The sequence below is a fragment of the Chiloscyllium plagiosum genome, chromosome 12 (genome assembly GCF_004010195.1).
Source record: "Chiloscyllium plagiosum isolate BGI_BamShark_2017 chromosome 12, ASM401019v2, whole genome shotgun sequence".
In the NCBI taxonomy this organism is placed as follows: Eukaryota; Metazoa; Chordata; class Chondrichthyes; order Orectolobiformes; family Hemiscylliidae; genus Chiloscyllium; species Chiloscyllium plagiosum.
This window is the reverse complement of record NC_057721.1, coordinates 42,155,912-42,177,832: the sequence shown is the minus strand read 5'-3', so window position 1 is coordinate 42,177,832 and position 21,921 is coordinate 42,155,912. Positions and strand designations below refer to the sequence as shown.

Below are 21,921 nucleotides of genomic sequence, written 5' to 3'. Positions count from 1 at the left end.
GCATTCTGTAAAACTTCTCTTGGAACCTAAAGCCTGTTGAAGACACCTGAACACCAATGTTGTAAATACAAAAGAAGTTAGGTGAATAGAAATAATTCACTATAGTTTTGGAATCTGGTTACTTAATCAATAAAAGTATTTCCAAAGTTGTGGAAACTGCAAATGCATTAGCCATGGATTTAAATTCAGATGTACCTATAATTCCATTATGTAAAAAAGGGGAAGAAAAACAACCGGAACTTCCAACTGTCAGATTAACAATTGAATTGGTTATTGATGTCTATGATTCGAGTCAGAGTAACTAAGCATTTTGACAGCTCTGACTCCAGGAGAGAGCATGGATTTTTGAAGGTTATGTCATATATCACTAATTTAGTTAGTAACTTCAAAAACTAGAATGGTATTCTCTCTGGAATCTTAGTCTTTTTGTGAGGTTTTACTTGGGTGATTATTACCAAAATGGAGAATCTGTGTAATTGTATTCAGAAATATTTTTGGTTTACTGGTAATCTAGAGACTTGGGTTAATAAACACATTTTAAAATTCAAATCCCGTGTGGTGAATTTAAATTTAATTAATTAAATAAAACTAGAATAAAAATCTAGTATCAATAATGGTGACTACAAAACTACTGGAATTTCATTTAAAGACCCATCTTGATTCATTAATGCCCTTAGGAAGAAAATTGACCTCCTTGCCTCATTTGGCCTATGACTCCAGATCCAAAGAAATGGATAACTCTTAGCTGGTTATTTTACGGAATAGTTATGTTCTTTCAAGAGCAGCAATGATATACTTGTCAACCACATCCTGTGACAAAATAACTAAAAGTAGGAGGTAATCTTGCAACACCGACCATGGCTTGGTTTGGAGATGAATGCTGAGAAAAGAAGAGTTTTCTGATTTTAGAGGAGGTAAGAATTGAATAAACAGCCCCATTCTTGAAAGATGAGGGAGCCAAACACATTCATGCTAAAGACCAAGCTGAAAAATTTGCATCCGTCATCAGCCAGAGGTGCTGAGTGGATGATTCATCTCTACCTCATTCTGAGCAAATCCAGTTTCTCCACGTGCTAACAAGAAATAGCTGAAGATGCCCTGACAGCATTTTGGCTGTTACGCTGAAGATTTGTGCTCGAAAGCCAAGCTGTTCCAGTACAGCTACAACACCAGCATTTATCTGATATTGCATGGGTATGACCTGTCCAAAAAACAATGTCACTTCTCAATTACCAGCAAGGTGAAGAAAGGAGTCATCAGCTGTGCTACCAAACAGCACTTACATAGGAACAACCTGCTCACTGATGCTCATTTTAGGATTTGCAAGGCTACCTGACTCCTAACTTTATTAAAGCCTTGGTTCAGACTTCAGAGATGAGGTGAGATTGACTGCCCTTGACTTCAAGGCAGCCTTCGACAGGATGCAGCATCAAACAGCCCCAGTGAAACTGTAGTTGCAGCGAATCAAGAGGAAGTCTCCAGTGTTTGGAGTAAAGCCACACACAAAAGAAGTTAACTGTGGTAATTGGAACTGAACCATCTCTGCTGCAGAAGTTCTTCAGGGTAGTATCTAGGCTTCATCAATGACCTTTTCTCCATCTTAGAATCAGAAATGAGGAAGATGGCTGATTACTGCACAGTGGTCCGCAACATGTGTGACCCCTTGCGTACTGAAGCAGTCCATGTCCAAATGCAGCAGGATCTGGACAACATCCAGACCTGACTGATAAGTGACATTCAAATTACACTAGTGCAAGGCATCTCAGTCAGCTCAAACAAGAAAGAATCTAAGTGCCATCTCTTGATATTGAATGACATTGCCATTGCTGAATCCCCCAATATCAACATCCTTCAGGCTACTATTGACCAGAAACTAAGATGGCAGCCATATAAATACTATGGTTGAAAGAGCACATCAGAGACTGGGAATTCTTCAGTGATTAACTTGCTCACAGTCTCTCAAATGTTTGTCCTCCAACCATAAGGCACAAGACAGGAATATGATGGACAATACTTGCCGAGATGAATGCAGCATCAACAACACTCATCCACGTAATTGGTACCCTAACCACCACTTTCAATGTTCATTTCCTTCACAACTAATGTAGAATGAGACCACCAAGAATGATCATCAAGATGAACTGCAATAATACACTAAAGCTTCTTCGACAGCACCTTCCAACCCACGGTCTCCACGACATTTCAGGCTAAGGACAGCTAATGTATGGGCCTAGCACAATCTGCAAATTCCTATTCAAGTTACACATATTTCTGATTTTGAAATATATTACATTTCCTTCACTATTACTTGATAACAATCCTGAAATCCTGATCTTAACAACACTGAGTGTTCCTATGCCCAAACACCTACCGTGCTTCATGAGGCAGTTCACTACCTCCTGCAGGGTATTTAAGGATGGGTAATAAAATGGCCACATTCTGTACATATGCAGAAAGGGCCAGTGATGCCAGTAGGGAGTGATGTACTGTTTGTGCACATGCCCATTGCTCCATCTACTGGTGGTCTCTAAATACATTATTTACAGAAGAGCTCTCAGTTTTTGAACACTATTTATATTAATGGCTTGAATGAAAGAGTAAACTTGTTTATCCAAGTCAAAGTTCTAATAAATTAGAAGCCAGAATGAGTTATATGGATGGTAGCAAAATTGCAAAAGTTTTAAACCAGTCAACCTGATGGGTAAAATTATAACATGAAGAACAAATTCAGGTTGAAGATAGACAACTTAGCATATTTTCTTAACCGTGGGAGGCTAGGAACTGGGGTAGAATCTAGTACACAAATCACTGACAGTTGTTGTTTCACTTTGAGTTCTGAGCGTTCAAGTGCTGCTTAGCTGTACAATTCCTTTGTGAAATTCCATCTGCAATAATAATTTTAGGCAATAGTGCATCAGGAAAGATGTATTAGGCTTGGAAGGAAAATAATGCAGATTTACCAGAGTAATGCCAATTGTTACAACACAGGTAAACCCTCCTGCTTAATTTAAACTAGCAACACAGAAGAGATTTATCCCATGCAGTAATCTGTGAAAATCCGAGAGGCCAAGAACTATTTAAAGTGAAAATGAACAACTTTATTTCTTAAAGGATAACAGAAAATAATTAATACACAACTATTTACAACTCTTTCCTCTAACCTATCTCTTACTTTCCCTTCTATCATACTAGTCCGATAAAACCCTCGATTAAGATTTACTGAAAAAGTCAAATTTCAAAATCAGCCAGCGGTCGAATCTTCTCTTTAGATCTACCTCTGTAGATTTGCCCTCCAGGTTGGTGTTGATGTTTTTCTCTGTGCAAACTCCTTCTCTAGTCAGGTACTAAGAGTTCTGACTAGCAGCCTACACCTGTTGGTCTTTTGGCAGCTCTCTCCCAAATGTTCAATTTTTCCTAGTCTTATACCCCCAAAGCATCAGATTGTGTCATTGGCTTTTAATATTGTCAATATACCAAATTCAAACTTGATTGGAGTTTGGTATTTTTTGGGGGTATAATTTAAACTGATTCAAATTTGTTTTTGCCTCCAGGCAACCAGATACTCTTGCTGCTGGACCGCATGTTACAGTGTATCTTATTCAGAATACTTGGTGCTGTCAGGTAGTTCTGCTAGTGTTTAACTCTCTTAAAGATACAGTACACCTACATCTTCATAACACAATCCTCAAAAGTGTCAAAATCCGATTGTGTATCCTACAGAATACAACACAAGTGTAGGCCACTTGACCCAACAGTCCAGGCCCATGTTTATACTCCACTTGAGCCTTCTCCCAACTTTCCTGATCTAATCCTGTCATTGTAACCCTATTTTCCTTCTCCCTCATATGTTTTCCCCTTAAATATGTCTATTATTCACTTCAAATATTCCTTGTGGTAATGATTTCCTCATTCTCACCACTCTGGGTGAAAAGGTTTCTTCTGAATTTCCTGTTGGAATACTTAGGGCTGTCTTTTATTGATGTCATCTGGTTGTGCTGTTCCTGACAAGGGGAAGCATTTTCCGTTTTAAAGACCTTTACAAGGTAATCTCTCATCTCCCTTTTTTAAAAAAAAATGTGTTCAAATCATTCATCCCTACCTGAAATGTATGCCTTAGTACTTCTGATATAATCCTTGCACAACTTCTCTGCACCCTCTCGTGTCTCTATATCCTTTTTAAAATATGACGACCAGAACTGCAAGAACTACTCTAACCTAAATTTAACAGAGGTTAGCTTAATTTCCTTATTTTGCAGTCTATCCCTAATAAAGCTAAGTTTTTTTTTTGTTCGCCATTTCCTTATCAGCCTGAGCCACAATTTGTGGTGATTTGTATATTTGTACATCAAATCTTTTTCTCTGTCCCAATCATACTCTCCCTTCCATGCAATAAGTCACCTTCTTAATGTTGCTCCTTTTTTGTACTAATGGGTGTGATTTTGCATTTTTGTGACTGAGTGTGGAGCTTCGTGTGTTAAGTGGCAACAAATGTCTTCACTGCTGAGATAACTTGAACCTTTCACAATGCCAGTCTGCTTGTTAAGAGCTGGTAGCTAGAGCTTAGATGAGTTTCTTGACCTGTGGCAGGCTCAACACTGATCTCTCCAGTTGCCAGAAGCTGCAAGTGATATTAAATATTTCTTTCCTCTCTCTTTTGCTACTGTTGTATTATCCTGTTGCTCCCTAAATTGTTCTAAACCTATCCCTTTCATTCCCCTTCATTTGATGCACTAAAAAATACTTTATTTTTTTGTTATGTCACAGAGGACGGTTTGTTTGAATGTGGTCTGTGTTCCCTTTAGACAGTAAAATTGATAAATGATCTGTTTAGAGTACTGAAATTATTTTTTAAAATTAGTAGTTAATCATATTTATCCTAATTTCTATAGAGCAACAGGAAAGAAAAATCTTAAAATTAGAATCGGGACAGTAGTGAAACTAAAAAGCAGCATTCATTTAAATGTTGAATTCTTCCAGTAAAAGTTGTGCCTGCTTGGCCAAATTTAAGTTTAAAAACTAGGATCAAGAGATATGAGTAAATAGTATTGAACAAAAGTATTTAAATGGAATTGAGATATATTTTGGCTATGATTTACTTGAATGGAAGAGAGGCTTTAGGAGCTTATTCCTTTGACAATATTCCCCCTCCCCAACAAGAACCCGAACAATCAATCTAAGCAGATTTCCCTGGGATATGGCAGTGCTTTTTCCTTTCCATGCCGTCTGAAATGTCCTTTTCAGATGGGACATTAACAACAAAAATGACAGCATACCTAACCTGCCTCGGATTACTACTGAACGACATAAGGAGATATTTGAATAAGTGACCAAAAATAGGTCAAAGTGCTAGATTTCAGGCAATATTGTATAACTGGAGTATTTTTTGAATTTAGGGCCTAAGTAGCTTTCAGTAGTGAAATAAATAAAAATTTTGATTGCATTAGAGATCAGAATTGGTGAATAACAAAAACTTGGAGATTTTTGAGCCAGAGGAAGTTATAGAATTCAAGAAGGTTAGCTTCTGGAAGGATTTAAAAACAAAGATGAATTTTAAAATTGACGTGTTACGTGTCTAGGAGCCATTGTAACACATCAAATACAGATGAGAAGTGTGGATTCCTTTTTAATCAACTTGTTCAAACATGCTATGACACGCCTGTGGAGCAGGTGCAACTTGAATTCATGCTTCCTGCTCAGAGGTAGGGATACTACCACTGGGCTACAACAGCCCCACTGAGAAGTGTGGATCGAATTGAATGATATGGAATACAGGTAGTATAATTTTGGATGTGTTCAAGCTTGCGAGGAGAATCCTGACTGGGAAATCATTGTAATAGTTGAGACTTGTGGTAATAAAGTTGTAGATGATCTGAAGTAGGGAAGATTTTTGCACTGGTACAAAGATGGAATTAGGTGGCCTTGGTGATCAAATGGGTATGGGATTGCATTGTCAGATGGTGCACTGTTGTTATAAGCCATCTAGTTCTGGTTCAGCCTCAGCCATTGGTTAGGAACAGAGTTGGGAAATTTCTGCTCATCTAATACTAAATCTCAGTCAAGCTAATCAAAATATGGGGCAGCGTATTGGTTGAAAGAAGTGACTGTAATATAGAACTAATTGGCATCAGAATGCATGTAGAGTCCTTTTATCCAAAAAAAAAGTTAATCGTTAATATCAGGAAGTGTGACCACTGATACTTGATTGAATTCCTGTTTGAGAACAATTCATTAATTTCATACTAGACATCACTGGGCTCATTAAACTCAGTTGGCTAGATGACTAGAGTTTGATGCAAAATGTAGCCAACAGCACATGTCTAATCCTCGTACCAGTTGAGAGAGTTCATGGAAGCCTGCCTCCCCACCTTACCCTATACTTTAAAATGGATACTCCGAGGCAATACATAACCGATTGTCTCTCTAATGGGGAGAGATGTCTGTGGTTCCTTACATACATATTAGACACCACCAGGTATCTAAGTAGTTCATTCTCTGGCTTAAATCTTTCTTCTGTCAAGTCCTGTGTCTAATTTCTGGCCATAATTTTGTCAACATTTATATATGAAATTGCGCTGAGATTGGCAGTCAGAAATAATACCCAAACAAGAAATGCAAATAAGGAAGGCAACATTATGTGAAATCTGCTAGTTACTAGAAAATTGTTTCTCTTTCTGCAGGTCCATCCCCTACTATGTGCATATTGGCTGGAAATCTGGTTAAATTGTTATTTGACAGCATGCATGTTACTGTTTTCCTAAATCATAGACCATCACTTTTACTCACTTTTGCTCACTTTAGAGGGGACAGTGGTGATCTTTCTGATCTTTTGTCTTTTGATTATAAATGTTTAAATATCAATGAACTTCTATTTTCCTTATTTTTGACACTTTCTTGCATCTGACTTTCCTTTTTGCTTTTGTCATTAACTATTTCTGTCTGTGTCAGAATTAAGAGCTCAGTCCAGTCGACCATCTGGGGTAAGTTTAGTCAGTAAACGTCTACAGCAACTGAGACTTTTGAAGGCAGAACAACAGAAACAGCAAGATCTGGCAAAGAAGTCTTCTTCATCACAGCCTGCCTCTGACCATTTCACCAATGAAGGCTCCTCAATGAATCCTAATATTTCAGGTTGCTGTTTGCTTTAAACTCTATCCTAGAAACTAGATATGGTTTTTCCATTTATTAATTTTGCTCCATACATACAAGTTAATTAAGGTGGTTCTATAGAATTGCCAATGTGCTGAACCTTTTAATAATATATTAACCAAAAATGGACAAATCTGGAAGTTATCATTAACTCCTAGATAACAAGCATGTTGCATTTTTACATACCTAAAATTTACCAGTGTTATTATGTTGCAAGTAAATTCAAATTTCCATATTTCTTAAACATTGTACAATGAAATTATTCGTACCACCTAGTAACAAGTAAAAAATATTTTTTCTATGATTTTATTTTAAATTGTTAAGCTATTGGAAATGGGTTGAAACTAAAACAGCATTTTGGAGTGATGACATTACAAGAATAAGGGTTTTTTGGTAAATGGGTAGATTTACTTTTGGGACTATAAATACTGGAGTCAATATAAATAATTAACAATTTGTAAGATTTTAATGCGCAGAAATTCCACTTTCTTTATCTAAACTATGTGACCTCTTGTGCTTAGTCTGCTTTCCTATGTATAGCACTAGGAAATTGATAAAACAATTGAATCTTTAAATAATATAGTGAAACATTTTCAGCATAAAATTTATCCCAATGTAGAGAATTTGGATGCATTAGCATCTGTTGACGAAAGATTCTTTGACATTATAATGTCAAATTTACATGTAGTGTTCTGTTTAATTTCCAGATAGGAGTACTACAAGGTGAAAGGTGAACATTCCAGGAGTGGTATGAGGGAGGTTTAAATGATTTTAATGGCTGGGTCTCAATAGCTTATTGCGAGCATATGCCAACTCCCTAAAGTAAATGGCCAGTGTTATCAGGAAGTAGCTGTCCAGCTATTAAAATAGGCCAAAGCAGGGCACTGTCATCTTCATGGGGGATCAGTCCCTGGCACTAGATACATGAAGGGGTTTCCAATTCAGGATGGCATTTGGAGCCACAAGGCCATCTACATGACGAGCTCACAGGACCACCCACAGGAATTCTGGAGGCACTTCAGACTCAAAGGAAACTCAAACAGGAGTAAAATATGTGCCTTCCTGGGCCTCCTGAAGCCCCTGGTTGTTCTTCCCATTAAGAGTTTTCTGGCAGGGAACTGCACCCTTGCTTAGGCCTTAGGTTAAAATATCAGCATGAAGAGTGGATAACTGCCCTGCTGTATTTTAACTCTTCTGCACAGATAAAAACTAAATTAATTCTATATTGATGTAAATCTAGAATGAAAGTAATAGTAAAGCAAACCCATGTAAATATGGCTCTGCCATATCTTCTAAAGTGCATCAAAGTTGGTGATCTAATGTTCTGGCTCCATTGCGCTCACTATCATTCAAACAATCCTTTAGCTGATTTTGAGCACATGTCTGACCATTTTGGGTCAATAAGCTTGTTTTGGTTAGCAGGTTAGTATGCAGCTGACCTATAGTCTTTATAGGTACAGTGTTCTCTTGTTCTCTGAAGTGGATAGAAACAAAGCTGACATTTTAATGATGTCTTGTACCTTCTCAAATAATCTACAGGCAGTGAATTATTGTTGAAGTACAGTAGCTGTTGCAATGTACATGGCCCAGTTCGCACCGTAATATAATTGAAGATTGTGCTCTGAAATGTGTCATTGAGTAAACATTCTTCTGATTTAGATGAAACTTCTATCTTTGAAACCAGACTGACCTGGAATGCGTACATACCTATCTGTTCTATAGAGATGTTCCAATTTGAGAAGGACATTGAACTTCCCCTTTACTCTGATTAATTTAATTACTAAAGCTTTATTTGAAGTCTTTTTTTTGTCAGCTAGCTAGCCAAAGTAGTGATGTAGACAAAGGAAAATTTCTCTTTTGATTCTGCAATGATACTGGACATGATGACATTACCCTTCTACACCTTAGAAAGAGATCTATACTGGTGTGTAGTGCAGTATTGAGGGACGTTTTATATTTGCTCAGAAGCTCCTCTCATCTGATCAGATGGATGTTAAGGATGATAAAACGTAGCACATAGAACAGTACAGCACAGAACAGGCCCTTTGGCCCTCAAAGTTGGTCTGACCTTTTATCCTACTCTAAGATCGAACTAACCTACATGCCCTTCATTTTACTATCATCCATGTGCCCATCCAAGAGTCGCTTAAATGTCCCTAATATATCTCACGATACTACCACTGCTGGCATGCATTCCACACACCCACCACTCTGTGTGAAGAATCGACCTCTGACATCTTCCCACACCTTCCTCCAATTACCTTAAAAATTTGCCCCTTCGTGATAGCCATCTCTGCGTTGGGAAAAAGTCTCTGACTATTCACTCTATCTATACCTCCCATCATCATATACACCTCTAACAAGTTGCCTGTCACCCTTCTTCGCTCCAATGAAAAAAGCCTTAGCTCCCTCACCCTTTCTTCATAAGACGTGCCCTCCAATCCAGACAGCATCCTGGAAAATCTCCTCTGTATCCTCTCTAAAGCTTCCACATCCTTCCCCCAGTGAGGCATCTAGAACTGAATACAATATTCAAAGTGTGGTCTAACCAGGGTTTTATAGAGCTGCAGTATAACCTCGCGGCTCTTAAACTCAATCCCTCACCCCATACCCCTTCTTAACAACCTTGTCAACTTGGGTGGCAACTTTGAGGGGTCTATGGATCCCTTTGTTACTCCACACTGCCAAGAATCCTGCCTTTAACTCTGTATTCTGCATTCATCTTCAACCTTCCAAAAGTAATCACTTCACACTTTTCTAGGTTGAATTCCATCTGCCACTTCTCAGCCCAGTTCTGTGTCCTGTCAATGTCCTGTTGCAACCTACATCAGTCTTCCACACTATCCACCACTCCACCAACCAACAGCAAACTTACTAACAAACCCTTCCACTTCCTCCTCCAAGTCAATTATAACAATCATAAAGAGCAGAGATCCCAGAATGGATTCTCTGCAGAATGCCACTGGTCACCGAGCTCCAGGCTAAATACTTTCCATCTACTACCACCATCTGTCTTCAATGGGCCAGCTAATTCTGTGTCCAGCCAGACAGGTTTCCCTGTATCTCATGCTTCCTTACTTTCTGAATGAGCCTACCATGGGGAACCTTATCAAGCGTCTTGCTAAAATCCATGTACATCACATCCACTGTTCGACCACTGTTTTATCACATCCTTGAAAGAATTCACTAACGCTTGTGAGGCATGACCTGCCCATCACAAAATTATGCTGTCTATCTCCCATCAAACTATGGTTTTCCATGTAATCATAAATCCTGTCTCTCAGAATCCTCTCCAATAATTTGCCCATCACAGACTAAAGCTAACTGACCTATAATTCCCTGGGTTATCCCTATTCCCGTTGTTAAATGAGGGAATAACGTTTGCCACCCTCCAATCATCTGCACTAGTCCAGTGGACAATGAGGATCATTGCAAAATTCTTCGCCAAAGGTGCAGCAATCTCTTCCCTCGCTTCCTGTAGTAACCTTGGGTATATCCCGTCTGGCCCAGGGGACTTATCTATCCTTTTGTGTTTCAAAATTTTCAGCTCATCCTCCTTATTAACATCAACCTGTTGAAATATATGTCACGGTCCCTCTCAGTCGTGAATACTAAAGCATTCATTAAGGATTTTCCCTACCTCTTCTGACTCCAGGCACAAGTTCCCTCTACTATCCCTGATTGGTCCTATCCTTACTCTGGCCATCCTCTTGTTCCTCACATGCCTTATGGTTTTCATTCAGCCTCCCCACTAAAGCTTTGTTGTGCCCCCTTCTGGCTGTTCTAAGTCCATTCTTCATTTCTTTCCTGACTACCTTGTAACTCTCTTTAGCCCTGTCTGATCATTGCCTCCTCAACCTTAAGTAAACTTACTTCTTCCTCTTGATTAGATGTTCCACATCCCTTGTCACCCAAGATTCCTTCACCCTACCATCCCTTCCTTGCTCAGTGGGACATACCTTTCCAGCAGTATTAGCAAGTGCTCCCTAAACAGCCTCCACATTTCTGTCATGCATTTTCTTGAGAATACCTGTTCATAATTTAGGCACCCCAGTTCCTGCCTAATAGCATTGTAATTCACCTTCCCTCAATTAAATACTTTTCCATACCATCTGCTCCTATCCCTGTCCGTGAAGGTCAGGGGGCTGCAATCACTATGACTGAAATGTTCTCCCACTGAGAGATCTGATACCCGCCCTGGTTTGTTGCCTAGCACCAATCCAATATGGCCTCCCCTCTAGTTAGCCTATCTACATATTGAATCAGGATTCCTTTCTGGATGCATCTGACAAAATCTGCTCCGTTCAAAATATTTGATCTAAGGAGTTTCCAGTCAATATTAGGGAAGTTGAGTCGCCAATGACAACAACCCTCTTACTTCTGCACCTTTCCAGAATCTGCCTCCCATTCTGCTCCTCCATGTCTCTGTTGATATTGTGGGGCCTGTAGAGGGAAGAAGAGCAGCCAGAAGTCGTGGTACACATTGGTACCAATGACCTAGATAGGAAAAGGGATGAATTGAAAAGAGAACACAGGGAGTTAGGCTAGAAGCTAAAAGTTACTGCTCCTTTTGTGTTTCTGACTTCCACTTATACGGATTCTGTAGATAAAACTCTCCTTGTTGACCTCCCTTTCTGCTGCTGTGGTATTCTCCCTGATTAACAATGCCATCTCTCCACATTCCTGATACTTCTTGCGTTAAAATAGACACACTTCAACACACTGGCTACAACTTTGCTCTATCAACTGTCTATCCCTCCTCATAGACTCTCTGTACGCCGTATCTGGCTGTTCATGAGCTATTCCATTCTCTGATCCATAACACCAGTTCCCATCCCTCTGCCAAACTAGTTCAAACCCCCACAAAGAGCTCTAGTACACGTCCCGCCCAGGATATTGGTGCTTCTCCCGTTCAGGTGCAACCCCTCCTTCTTGTACAGGTCCCACTTCCCCCAGAAGGTATCCCAATGATCCACATATCTGATGCTCTCTCTCCTAAACCTATCCTGCAGCAACATGTTCATCTGCACTCGCTCTCTGTTCTTAGCCTCACCAGCCCGTGGCACCAGTAGCAATCCTGAAATTACTACTCTGCTCGTCCTGTCTTTTAGCTTCTAGCCTAACTCCCTGTGTTCTCTTTTCAGGTCATCCCTTTTCCTATCTAGGTCATTGGTACCAATGTGTACCATGACTTCTGGCTGCTCTTCCTCCCCCTTAAGAATTCTGTAGAGTCAATCTGAGACATCCATGACCCTGGCATTTGGGAGGCAACATACCATCCAGGAGTCCCAATCACGAGCACAGAATCTCCTGTCTGTTCCCCTCATTCACCAGCTGATTAATAAAGAGCTTGAGAACTCAAATCAGAAAATTATACTTTGGAAAACCTTTGGCTGTTACCTGAGTTATTTTACCTCATAGTATCATAATATGGATGCTGCAGGTGAACTTCATGATCTTGGGCTGGAGCAACACTCAGCTGGGGAGATTTCATCCAATAGTGCCCCTTTGCTGGAAAGGGAAAGTCAGTCAGGGATTGGCTTCTGATTGCTATCCATGGAAGCGTGAAGTATTTGGTTGAATGGGATATTATCAGTTTGTAATGCCTGACACAAATGTGTGTACGTAACCTTCATTGTCTAACCTCACAGCTATAAGCTAAGTTGAAGAATAGTCAGCCTAAGTAAAGGCACTGGTGAGCACTTGGGCCTCATGGACGACTTTTATAAGTTGGTGGCTTTCAGGGAACATGGAAAAGGGGACATAAAGGTTTTGAATCACTGTATTCCACTTTATTATGATACTTTATTCAGAAAACCTTTGGCTGAGGACTTAAACTGTGTGCACAGATTCCTAGCCTATAAACCAGGTACCTGCGAAATAAAATTGGCTATTGGTACCGTTGCTCAATCAGGATATAAGAGGTAGTTAGTTAATTCATATTTTGACCAAGGTTAGCTAAGGAATAAGACTAAGGAATACTGTAGTAAGGGTTTTGGGAACCACAGTTTGAAACTGAAGTAGAGATGTTAGGTAATTGGCAAATGTTTTTCATGCAATTTAAATAAGCAATCCATCATATCATCATTGCACCAGTTTTTGAAAAATTGCTGATAAATTTGAATTATTTGAACTACTATACATATTCGAGTAATAGTGAAAATGTTGACCCCAAATAGTATAAATAAGATACTCTGTTATTATGATTATAATATCAGGGAAATTATATCATCAATACTAGTAGATTATCTAGACTTTTAGTCGTAATATTCTCTGGTAGAACATTCTGTATTCCATCTTGTAAAAATACTTGACCTGAGTGATGAGAACACTAGCAAAACAATAGGTGCTACTAATAGTGTTCTAAGTTGGGAGCTGTTTCCACCAGTCCTGCCCTCATTTTATTTTCTTGATATTATGGCTTTATCTGCCAATTAATTTCGATTGTGTACTGTTACAATCCTTGCTGCTAACATCCCTAACCAAGTCTGATCCCTGACTGAAATCTGACTTAATAGTTCTTTTTTTTGTTGTTTTTAACAAGGTAATCTTTAATTAATACACAAGCACAAAATACTGCCATTCCAGTTTAACAATAAAACTGTTTATTCTGTTTCTTCTATTATATGGAAGAAACAGAATAAACAAAGGTATTTGCATATAGCACAAATTTAAAGATTTAAAAATTCATGGTTCAGTTCCATTAATCCCAACAGAACACCTTTACAGTACTCTCACCAGAGTCTCTCATATAGGGTTTATTTTCACAAATATTTCACTTATTAAAACTGAACTTCATCCTTGAATCTTCATGCAACTGAGGTTATTCTTTCTTGGCTTCAAATAACTCCTTCCAGATTGAAGGTTCCAGACAAGAAGTTTTGATTAAAAACTAGGCTGTTTAGTTTGAAGTAAGCTATGTTTAAACAGTTCTAACCCATCACGTTTTGTTGACCAACTGGTTTTTATCCAGCTTTAGCCAAGTCTTCTGAAAAACTGTCAAACTAAAACCTGAAAGCTTTCTTTTTCATGTTACTAGCATTTGCTCTATTCAAAAGAAAAAGAAATCTATCTCTAACCTTCTAAACTGAATGCATTATGCAGAACAGTTTACTTTGGGACAGCTTTTACCATCAAACAATGAAAACAAATTCACATTAGCCCTCAAGAACTATCTCTCTCTGTTGTTTTTAAAAATAAATCCCCATGGCTATCAGAAATGCTTACAAGCTGATAAATAAACCCAGTCAGAGATGCAAACAAAACCCTGCATGCCAGTAGTTCAAATCCCAACTCTAAAGCATATGCATGAATGTGATGGAATATAAGCCCATGTGTGTATGAGAGAGGGTCCATGTGAGTATGTAAGAGTGTGTGTGTGTGAGAGTGTATAGTGTAGTGGGCTCACCTGTAGTGTGACAGGAACCCAAGGTCCTAGTTGAGGCTATCCTCATGGGTACCGAACTTGGCGATCAGCCTCTGCAATCTAGGTTTGTTAAGTATTTTGCATCAGTGTATTACACTATGTTCTTTTGCTATAAATTGTGTGTTCTATGATCCTACTCCATTAGCTACCTGATGAAGGAGCAGTGCTCCGAAAGCTTGTACTTCCAAATAAACCTGTTGGACTATAACCTGGTGTTGTGATATTTAACTTTGTCCACCCCAGTCCAACACCCGCACCTCCATATCATGGTTACTTGTATAAGTCATCCCCATTTTGTCAAAAATTGTGGTCTAAAGTACTGGACTTTTACACGAGTGATTACAGAAGTTACCTGGGCCATTGTCTTAACTTTGTCAGGTATTGGCTCTCACCTATAAACGCTGTTGTTATCTCTGAATTGGACTGAATGCCAAAGAGTCTAAGTCCATTCCTCTTGTTATGCCTATATTCATAAGTGGCAACAAACTTAACTTTGTGTCCTTCTGTTTAATTTGACACTCTTCGTGTGGTGATAAGATTACCGGACTACACTTTCAATGTAATCCTAGTTTACAATTACCTTTCCATTTGTAATTTATCCTGCTGTTTTCTTCATTCATGTGATTCCCTATACCACCACTTAATCACTGTGCTGTGGTACTGCTCAAGGTTATGTTCAATGAATGATAAATTCCTTCAAGCTTAATTTTAGACCAATTCCACCATGTGTGTGCTGCCTGTGAGGCTGAACTGCTGATCTGTTCATCTCTATACTGGGTCTTAGCATTCTACTGTGTTCTTGCTGTGAATGATCTTCACTATCACTTACTCTTCTTATTACTGCTCTAAAATGAAAACAATATGTTGTTTGCAAGTGGTGTGTAATGTTTGAAATGTGTGTAATAGAGAAATCTGAGAGGAAGCCTTAGACAGATGCACTGGAGGTACCATTTTCATATTGAAAATCTGATTTCTTAATTAATGGACCCACTCAATTGCTCTTTCACAGAGCAAACCAATTAAGATTCCAACATCTCGAAAGGCATCCGGCTAAGGAGAAAGCACTGGATACTCTGGGTAGTGTTTCAGCATCAGCAGGAACATAGTCAATTGCCCCTTGCACTTGACCCTCCAAAGAAGTAAATCATGGAGTGGCATAAGATGTCCCTATGCTGCTCTTAAACCTAATAACAAAGTAGTGCAGCTGATGGTGAGTGAAATGCTGAACAGGTTACTGATTTTCAAGTAGTGAAACCTTCTCTGAGGCATTGTTTTAACTGCAGCCTCTCGTTTGGCATAAATGGAGCTGTTCAGACTGAAGCCTTCACATATTGTAAGGATCGCTGAAGAGGGGGAATGATAGCGTAGTGATATTACTGAAAAATTATTATTGAGAAACTCATGTAATGTTGTGGGGACTCTGGTTCAAATCCCAACATGGTAGGTGGTGGGAGTTTAGTTCAATTCATAATTGGAATTAAGAGTTTAATGACCATGAAACCACTGCCAATTGTCAGAAAGTTCACATATCTATCAGGGAAGGAAATATAGCATCCTTATTTGCTCTGGTCTATATGTGACTCCAGACACCAGCATGTGCAGTTAGTTCTCACCTGCCCTCTGAAATGGTCTAGCAAGTCACTTGACATCTGGCATCGACCACTGGAAACAAGAACAGCAAAAGAAAAAGCCCTGTTGACCCGGCAAAATCTTCCCTACTACCAGTTAGGGCTGGTGCCTACATTAGTAGAGCTATTTCACAGTCGAGCAACATGCTGACATAGTCAGAATCACAGAATCATACTTTACAGTCAGTGTCTCAGATATCATACCTAGATATGTCTTGGGCCACTGGCAGGACAGGCCAAGGAAAGGTTGCAGCACAGTGCTTTACAGTTGGGAGGGAGTTGCCCCGATGTTGCCCTCAACATTGACTCTGGACAAGGAAACCTCCTAATTCCAATGTACTATCTTCACTCAGCTGATGACCTTGTACTCCTCCATATTGAACCACATTTGGAGGACGCAATGTGGAGTGCAAGGGTCGACAACTTGTACTGCAGAACTGGCCATACCTTTAAGCAAGGCTTAGTGTTGTGCAATGAGACAGACTTGATAAGGGAGCTTAAGGTGAAGGCACCCTTCGGAAGCAGTGGCCATAATATAATAGAATTTACCCTGCAATTTGAGAGGGAGAAGGTGGAATCAGCTGTAATGGTATTATAGTTGAATAAAGGCAACCGCAGAGGCATGAGGGAGGAGCTAAACAGAATTGACTAGGAGAGGAGCCTTGCAGTAAAGACAGTGAAACAGAATAGTTTCTGGGAGTAATCTGGGAGATATAGTAAAAATTCATCCCAAGGAAAAGGAAACATACGAAAGGGAGGATGAGGCAACCAAGGCTGACCACGTAAGTCAAGCACAGCATAAAAGCAAAAGAGAAAACAAATAATGTGGCAAAGGGGAGTGGGATGCCAGAGGATTGGGAAACCTACAAAAGCCAGCAGAGAACAATGAAGAAAGAAATATGGAGGGAGTAGATTTTTAAAAAAATGCAAGAGTTTCTTTATCTATATAAAGGGCAAAAGAGAGGCAAGAGTGGACATTAGACCACTGGAAAGTGATACTGAAAATGTAGTAATGGGGAACAAAGAAATGGCTGAGGAACTAAACAAGTACTTTGCATCAGTCTTCATGGTGGAAGACACGTAATATCCCAACACTTCAAGTGAGTCGAGAGGCAGAGATGAGTATGGTGGCCATCACCAAGGTTGCTAGGAAAACTGAAAACTCTGAAAGTGGATAAATCATCTGGACTAGATGGGCTACATTCCACAGTTCTGAAGGAGATAGCAGAAGAGATAGTGGAAGCTTATGTAGTAATCCTCCAGGAATCACTGGAGTCAGAGAGGGTTCCAGTGAACTGGAAAATTTCTAATGTAACCCTCCCCATTTATGGAGGAAGTCAGGTAAAAGACAAGAAATTGTCGGTTGATTAGCCTGACCTCAGTCGTTTGTAAGATTTTGGAGTCACTGGTGAAGGAAGAGATCTCTGAATACTTGGAAATACATGGTAAAATAGGGCAAAGTCAGCATGGTTTCATCAAGGTTAGGTCATGCCTGATAATTCTGTTAGAATTCTTTGAGGAGATAATGAGTAGGTTAGACCATGGAGAGCCAATGGACATTATCTATCTGGACTTCCAGAAGGCTTTGATAAGGTGCTGCACAGAAGGTTACGAGGCAATGTACTAGCATGAACAGAAGATCAGCTGTCTGGCAGAAGGAAGCTGGTGACTAGTGGTGTTCCACAAGGGTCAGTGCTGGGACCACAATTTTTCACTTTATACATTAATGATCTGGATGAAGGAACTGAGGGCATCCTGGCTAGGTTTGCAGGTGGTACAAAGATAGGTGGAGGGGCAGGTAATATTGAGGAGAAGGGGAGGCTGCAGAAAGACTTTAGGTTAGGAGAGTGGGCAAGGAAGTGGCAGATGAAATACAATGCCATACAGTTTGGTAGGAAGAATAGAGGAATGGACAGTTTTCTAAATGGGGAGAAAATTCATAAATCTGAAGTGCAAATGGACAAGGGAGTCCTAGTCTAGGTTTCTCTTCAGGTAAACTTGCAGGTTGAGTCAGTAGTTAGGAAGGCAAATATAATATTGTCATTCATCTTGCGAGGACTGGAATATAAAAGCAGGAACATACTTCTGAAGCTTTATAAGGCTCTGGTCAGACACATTTAGAGTATTATGGGCAGTTTTGGGCCCAAACCTCAGGAAGGATGTATTGGCTCTGGAGCTGGTCCAGAGGAGGTTCATGAGAATGATCCCAGGAATGAAAGGCTTAATATGAGGAACAAAGTTAAAAATCACACAACACCAGGGTATAGTCCAACAGGTTTTATTTAAAGGCACTAGCTTTCAGAGCACTGCTGATGAGGAACGTGGGACTATACTCAACGGAGTTTAGCAGGATGGGATGGGGTCTGATTGAAACTTACAGAATACAGAGTGGGCATTGGGAACATGTTTCCTTTGTCAGGGCACAGCATTAGAGTAAAGGGATGACCCTTTAGAATGGAGATAAGGAAAAACTTCATTAGCGAGAGAATGGTGAATCTGTGGAGGCCAGATCATTGAGTGTATTTAAAACAGAGATAGATAAGTTCTTGATTGCCAAGAGGATCAAAGGTTACAGGGAGAAAGCAGGAAAATAGGACTGAAAAACCTATCTGTCATGATTGAATTGTGGAGCAGATGCAATGGGCTGGATGGTTTAATTTCTGCTCCTATATCTTATTTTTTTTTTAATTTCAAAAATATACTTTATTCATATATATTGATCGGTCTCCAATTTCTAATTTCTTCCCTCTCCCCCTTCTGCTTGTAGATGAGGGTGATGATGCCTTTCCTCATGGATTCACTCATCTTATGGTCTTATGACTGATACGTGAACAAAAGAATTGAGTTCCAAAGGTGAAGTGAGAGTCACAGCCCTTGATATCAAGGCCACATTTAACTGAGCGTGGCATCAAGGAGCCCTAGGAAAACAGTAGCCAATGGGAGTCCATGGGATGATTCTTCATTGGTTGGAGTCATACCTGGCACATAGGAAGATGGCTGTGGTTGTGGGTGGTCAGTCGTCTTCGCTCCAGGACATCTCTACAGGATTTTCTTGGTAGTGTCCTAGATTAGATTAGATTACTTACAGTGCAGAAACAGGCCCTTCGGCCCAACAAGTCCACACTGACCCGCTGAAGCACAACCCACCCAGACACGTTCCCTTACATTTACCCCTTCACCTAACACTACGGGCAATTTAGCATGGCCAATTCACCTAAACTGCATGTTTTTGGACTGTGAGAGGAAACCGGAACACCCGGAGGAAACCCACACAGACACGGGGAGAATGTGCAAACTTCACACAGTCACCTAAGGCGGGAATTGAACCCAGGTCTCTGGTGCTGTGAGGCAGCAGTGCTAACCACTAGGCCAAACCGTCTTCAGCTGCTACAACAATGGCCTTCCTCCAGCATAAAGTCACAAATAGAGATGTTCACTGATTGCACAATGTTCAATACTATTCGTGATTCATCAGATAATGAAGCAGTCCATGTCCAAATGCAGCAAGACCTGTTGGCAATATCCAGGCTTGGATTGAACTGTGGCATTTAACATTTGCACCACACAAATGCCAAACAATGACCGTCCCCAATCAGAGAGAATCTAAGTACAGCCCTGTGACATTCAGCGGCTGTACCATCACTGAATCCTCAGCTATCAATATCAAGGGATTACAGTTGACCAGAAACTGACTGGACTCTTTCCTGTGAACACAGTGGCTATAAGAACAGGTCAGGAGTTAGGAATCCTGCAGCATGCAACTCAGCTCTTGACTCCCCAAAGCCTGTCCACAAACTACAAGCCATCAGCCAGGAGTGATATGGAATACTCCTCACTTGCTTGGACAAATACAAGTTCAATAATTCTCAAGAAGCTTGACATCGTCTAAGATACAGCACCCAGCTTAATCGATACGACTTCCATAAGCGTTCAATCACTACACTTAGAGCAGCAGTGTATATCATTGCAGAAATTCACCAAACATCCTTAGAAGGCACCTTCCAAATGCATGACCACTTCCATCCAGAGGAGAAAGTGAGGTCTGCAGATGCTGGAGATCAAAGTTGAAACTTTATTGCTGGAACAGCACAGCAGGTCAGGCAGCATCCAGGGAACAGGAGATTCGACGTTTCGGGCACAGGCCCTTCTTCAGGAATCCATCCAGAGCCAGGATAGCTCAGTCGGTAGAGTATTAGACCTGGTTAGACCACACTTGGTTCAGTTCTGTTCAGTTCTGATTGCCTCATTATTGGAAAGATGTGGAACCTTTAGAAAGGATGCAGAGCAGACTTACCCAGATGCTGTCTGGAATGGAGGACATGCCTTATAAAGAAAGATGAAGGGAGCTAGGCCTTTTCTCATTGGAGCAAAGAAGGATGAGAGGTGACTTGATGGAGGTGTACAAGATGATGACGAGCATAGGTAGAGTGGATAGCCATAGACTTTTTCCCATGGCTGAAATGTCTATTATGAGGAGGCATAATTTTAAGGTAATTGGAGGAAGGTTTTGGGGAAATGTCAGAAGTTACTTCTTTATACAGAGAGTGGTGGGTACGTGCAAAGCACTGCCAGCAGTATAGTAGGGGACATTAGGGATATTTAAGTGACTCTTGGATAGCCACATGGGTGATAGTACAATGAAGGGTATGTAATTTGGTCTGAGGATAAAAGGTTGGCACAATATCGAGGGCCGAAGGGCCTGTACCATGCTGTACTGTTCTATGTTCTATGACAAAGGCACCAGCTACCTGGGGACACCACCTGCAAGTTCCCTTCCAGGCCACTCAACAGCCTGACTTGGAAAGAAATTGTAGTTCCTTCACTGTCTACCTCCATCCCCCACTCCAACCTCTCACCCTCACAACGCGCAGCCCTCCAATCCCGACCTCACCATCAAGCCAGCAGATAAAGGGGGCGCAGTGGTAGTCTGGCGCACTGACCTCTACACCGCTGAAGCCAAATGCCAACTCGAGGACACCTCTTCCTACTGCTCCCTCGACCATGACCCCATCCCCCAACACCAAACCATCATCTCCCAGACAATACAGAACCTCATCACCTCAGGAGATCTCCCACCCACAGCTTCCAACCTCATAGTCCGGGAACCCATCACTGCCCGGTACTACCTCCTTCCCCAGATCCACAAGCCTGACCATTCTGGCTGACCCATTGTGTCAGTATGCTCCTGCCCCACTGAACTCATTTCTACCTACCTCGACACTGCCCTATCCCCCCCTAGTCCAGGAACTCCCCACATACGTTCGAGACACCACCCACGCCCTCCACCTCCTCCAAGACTTCCGTTTCGCCGGCCCCCGCCTCATCTTAACCATGGATACGCAATCCCTCTACACCTCCATCCGCCATGACCAGGGCCTCCAAGCCCTCCATTTTTTCCTCTCCCGACGTCCCCAACAGTACCCTTCCACCGACACTCTCATTCGATTGGCTGAACTGGTCCTCATCTTTAACAATTTCTCCTTCGAATCCTCCCACTTCCTCCAGACCAAAGGGGTAGCCATGGGACCTGCTGTGCTGTTCCAGCAATAAAGTTTCAACTTTGATCTCCAGCATCTGCAGACCTCACTTTCTCCTCGAAGATTTCAACCTACTGCGAATCCTCTTACAAGGATGCCTTCCTTGAAGAAGCTCTCTGCCTCTCTCTACAAAGATTTCAGTGAGTCCCTCTCTCACTGCACACCCCAGGTCATCTCCTCCACC

The 21,921-nt window shown here is 40.8% G+C and overlaps 1 protein-coding gene across 6 annotated transcripts in view; it reads left to right on the top strand.

Moving 5' to 3' along the window:
- The window catches only part of dcaf6 (ddb1 and cul4 associated factor 6), a 229,305-nt gene that overhangs the window by 114,159 nt on the left and 93,225 nt on the right, over positions 1 to 21,921 (top strand). For 4 of the 6 annotated variants that reach the window (XM_043700880.1, XM_043700878.1, XM_043700882.1 and 1 more), the window contains exon 11: positions 6,946 to 7,128. The exons of the other annotated variants lie outside the window; for them this stretch is intronic. In XM_043700880.1, coding sequence (XP_043556815.1) covers positions 6,946 to 7,128 — 183 coding nt within the window. The remainder of the gene's footprint in view (positions 1 to 6,945; positions 7,129 to 21,921) is intronic. 6 annotated transcript variants of the gene reach the window in all.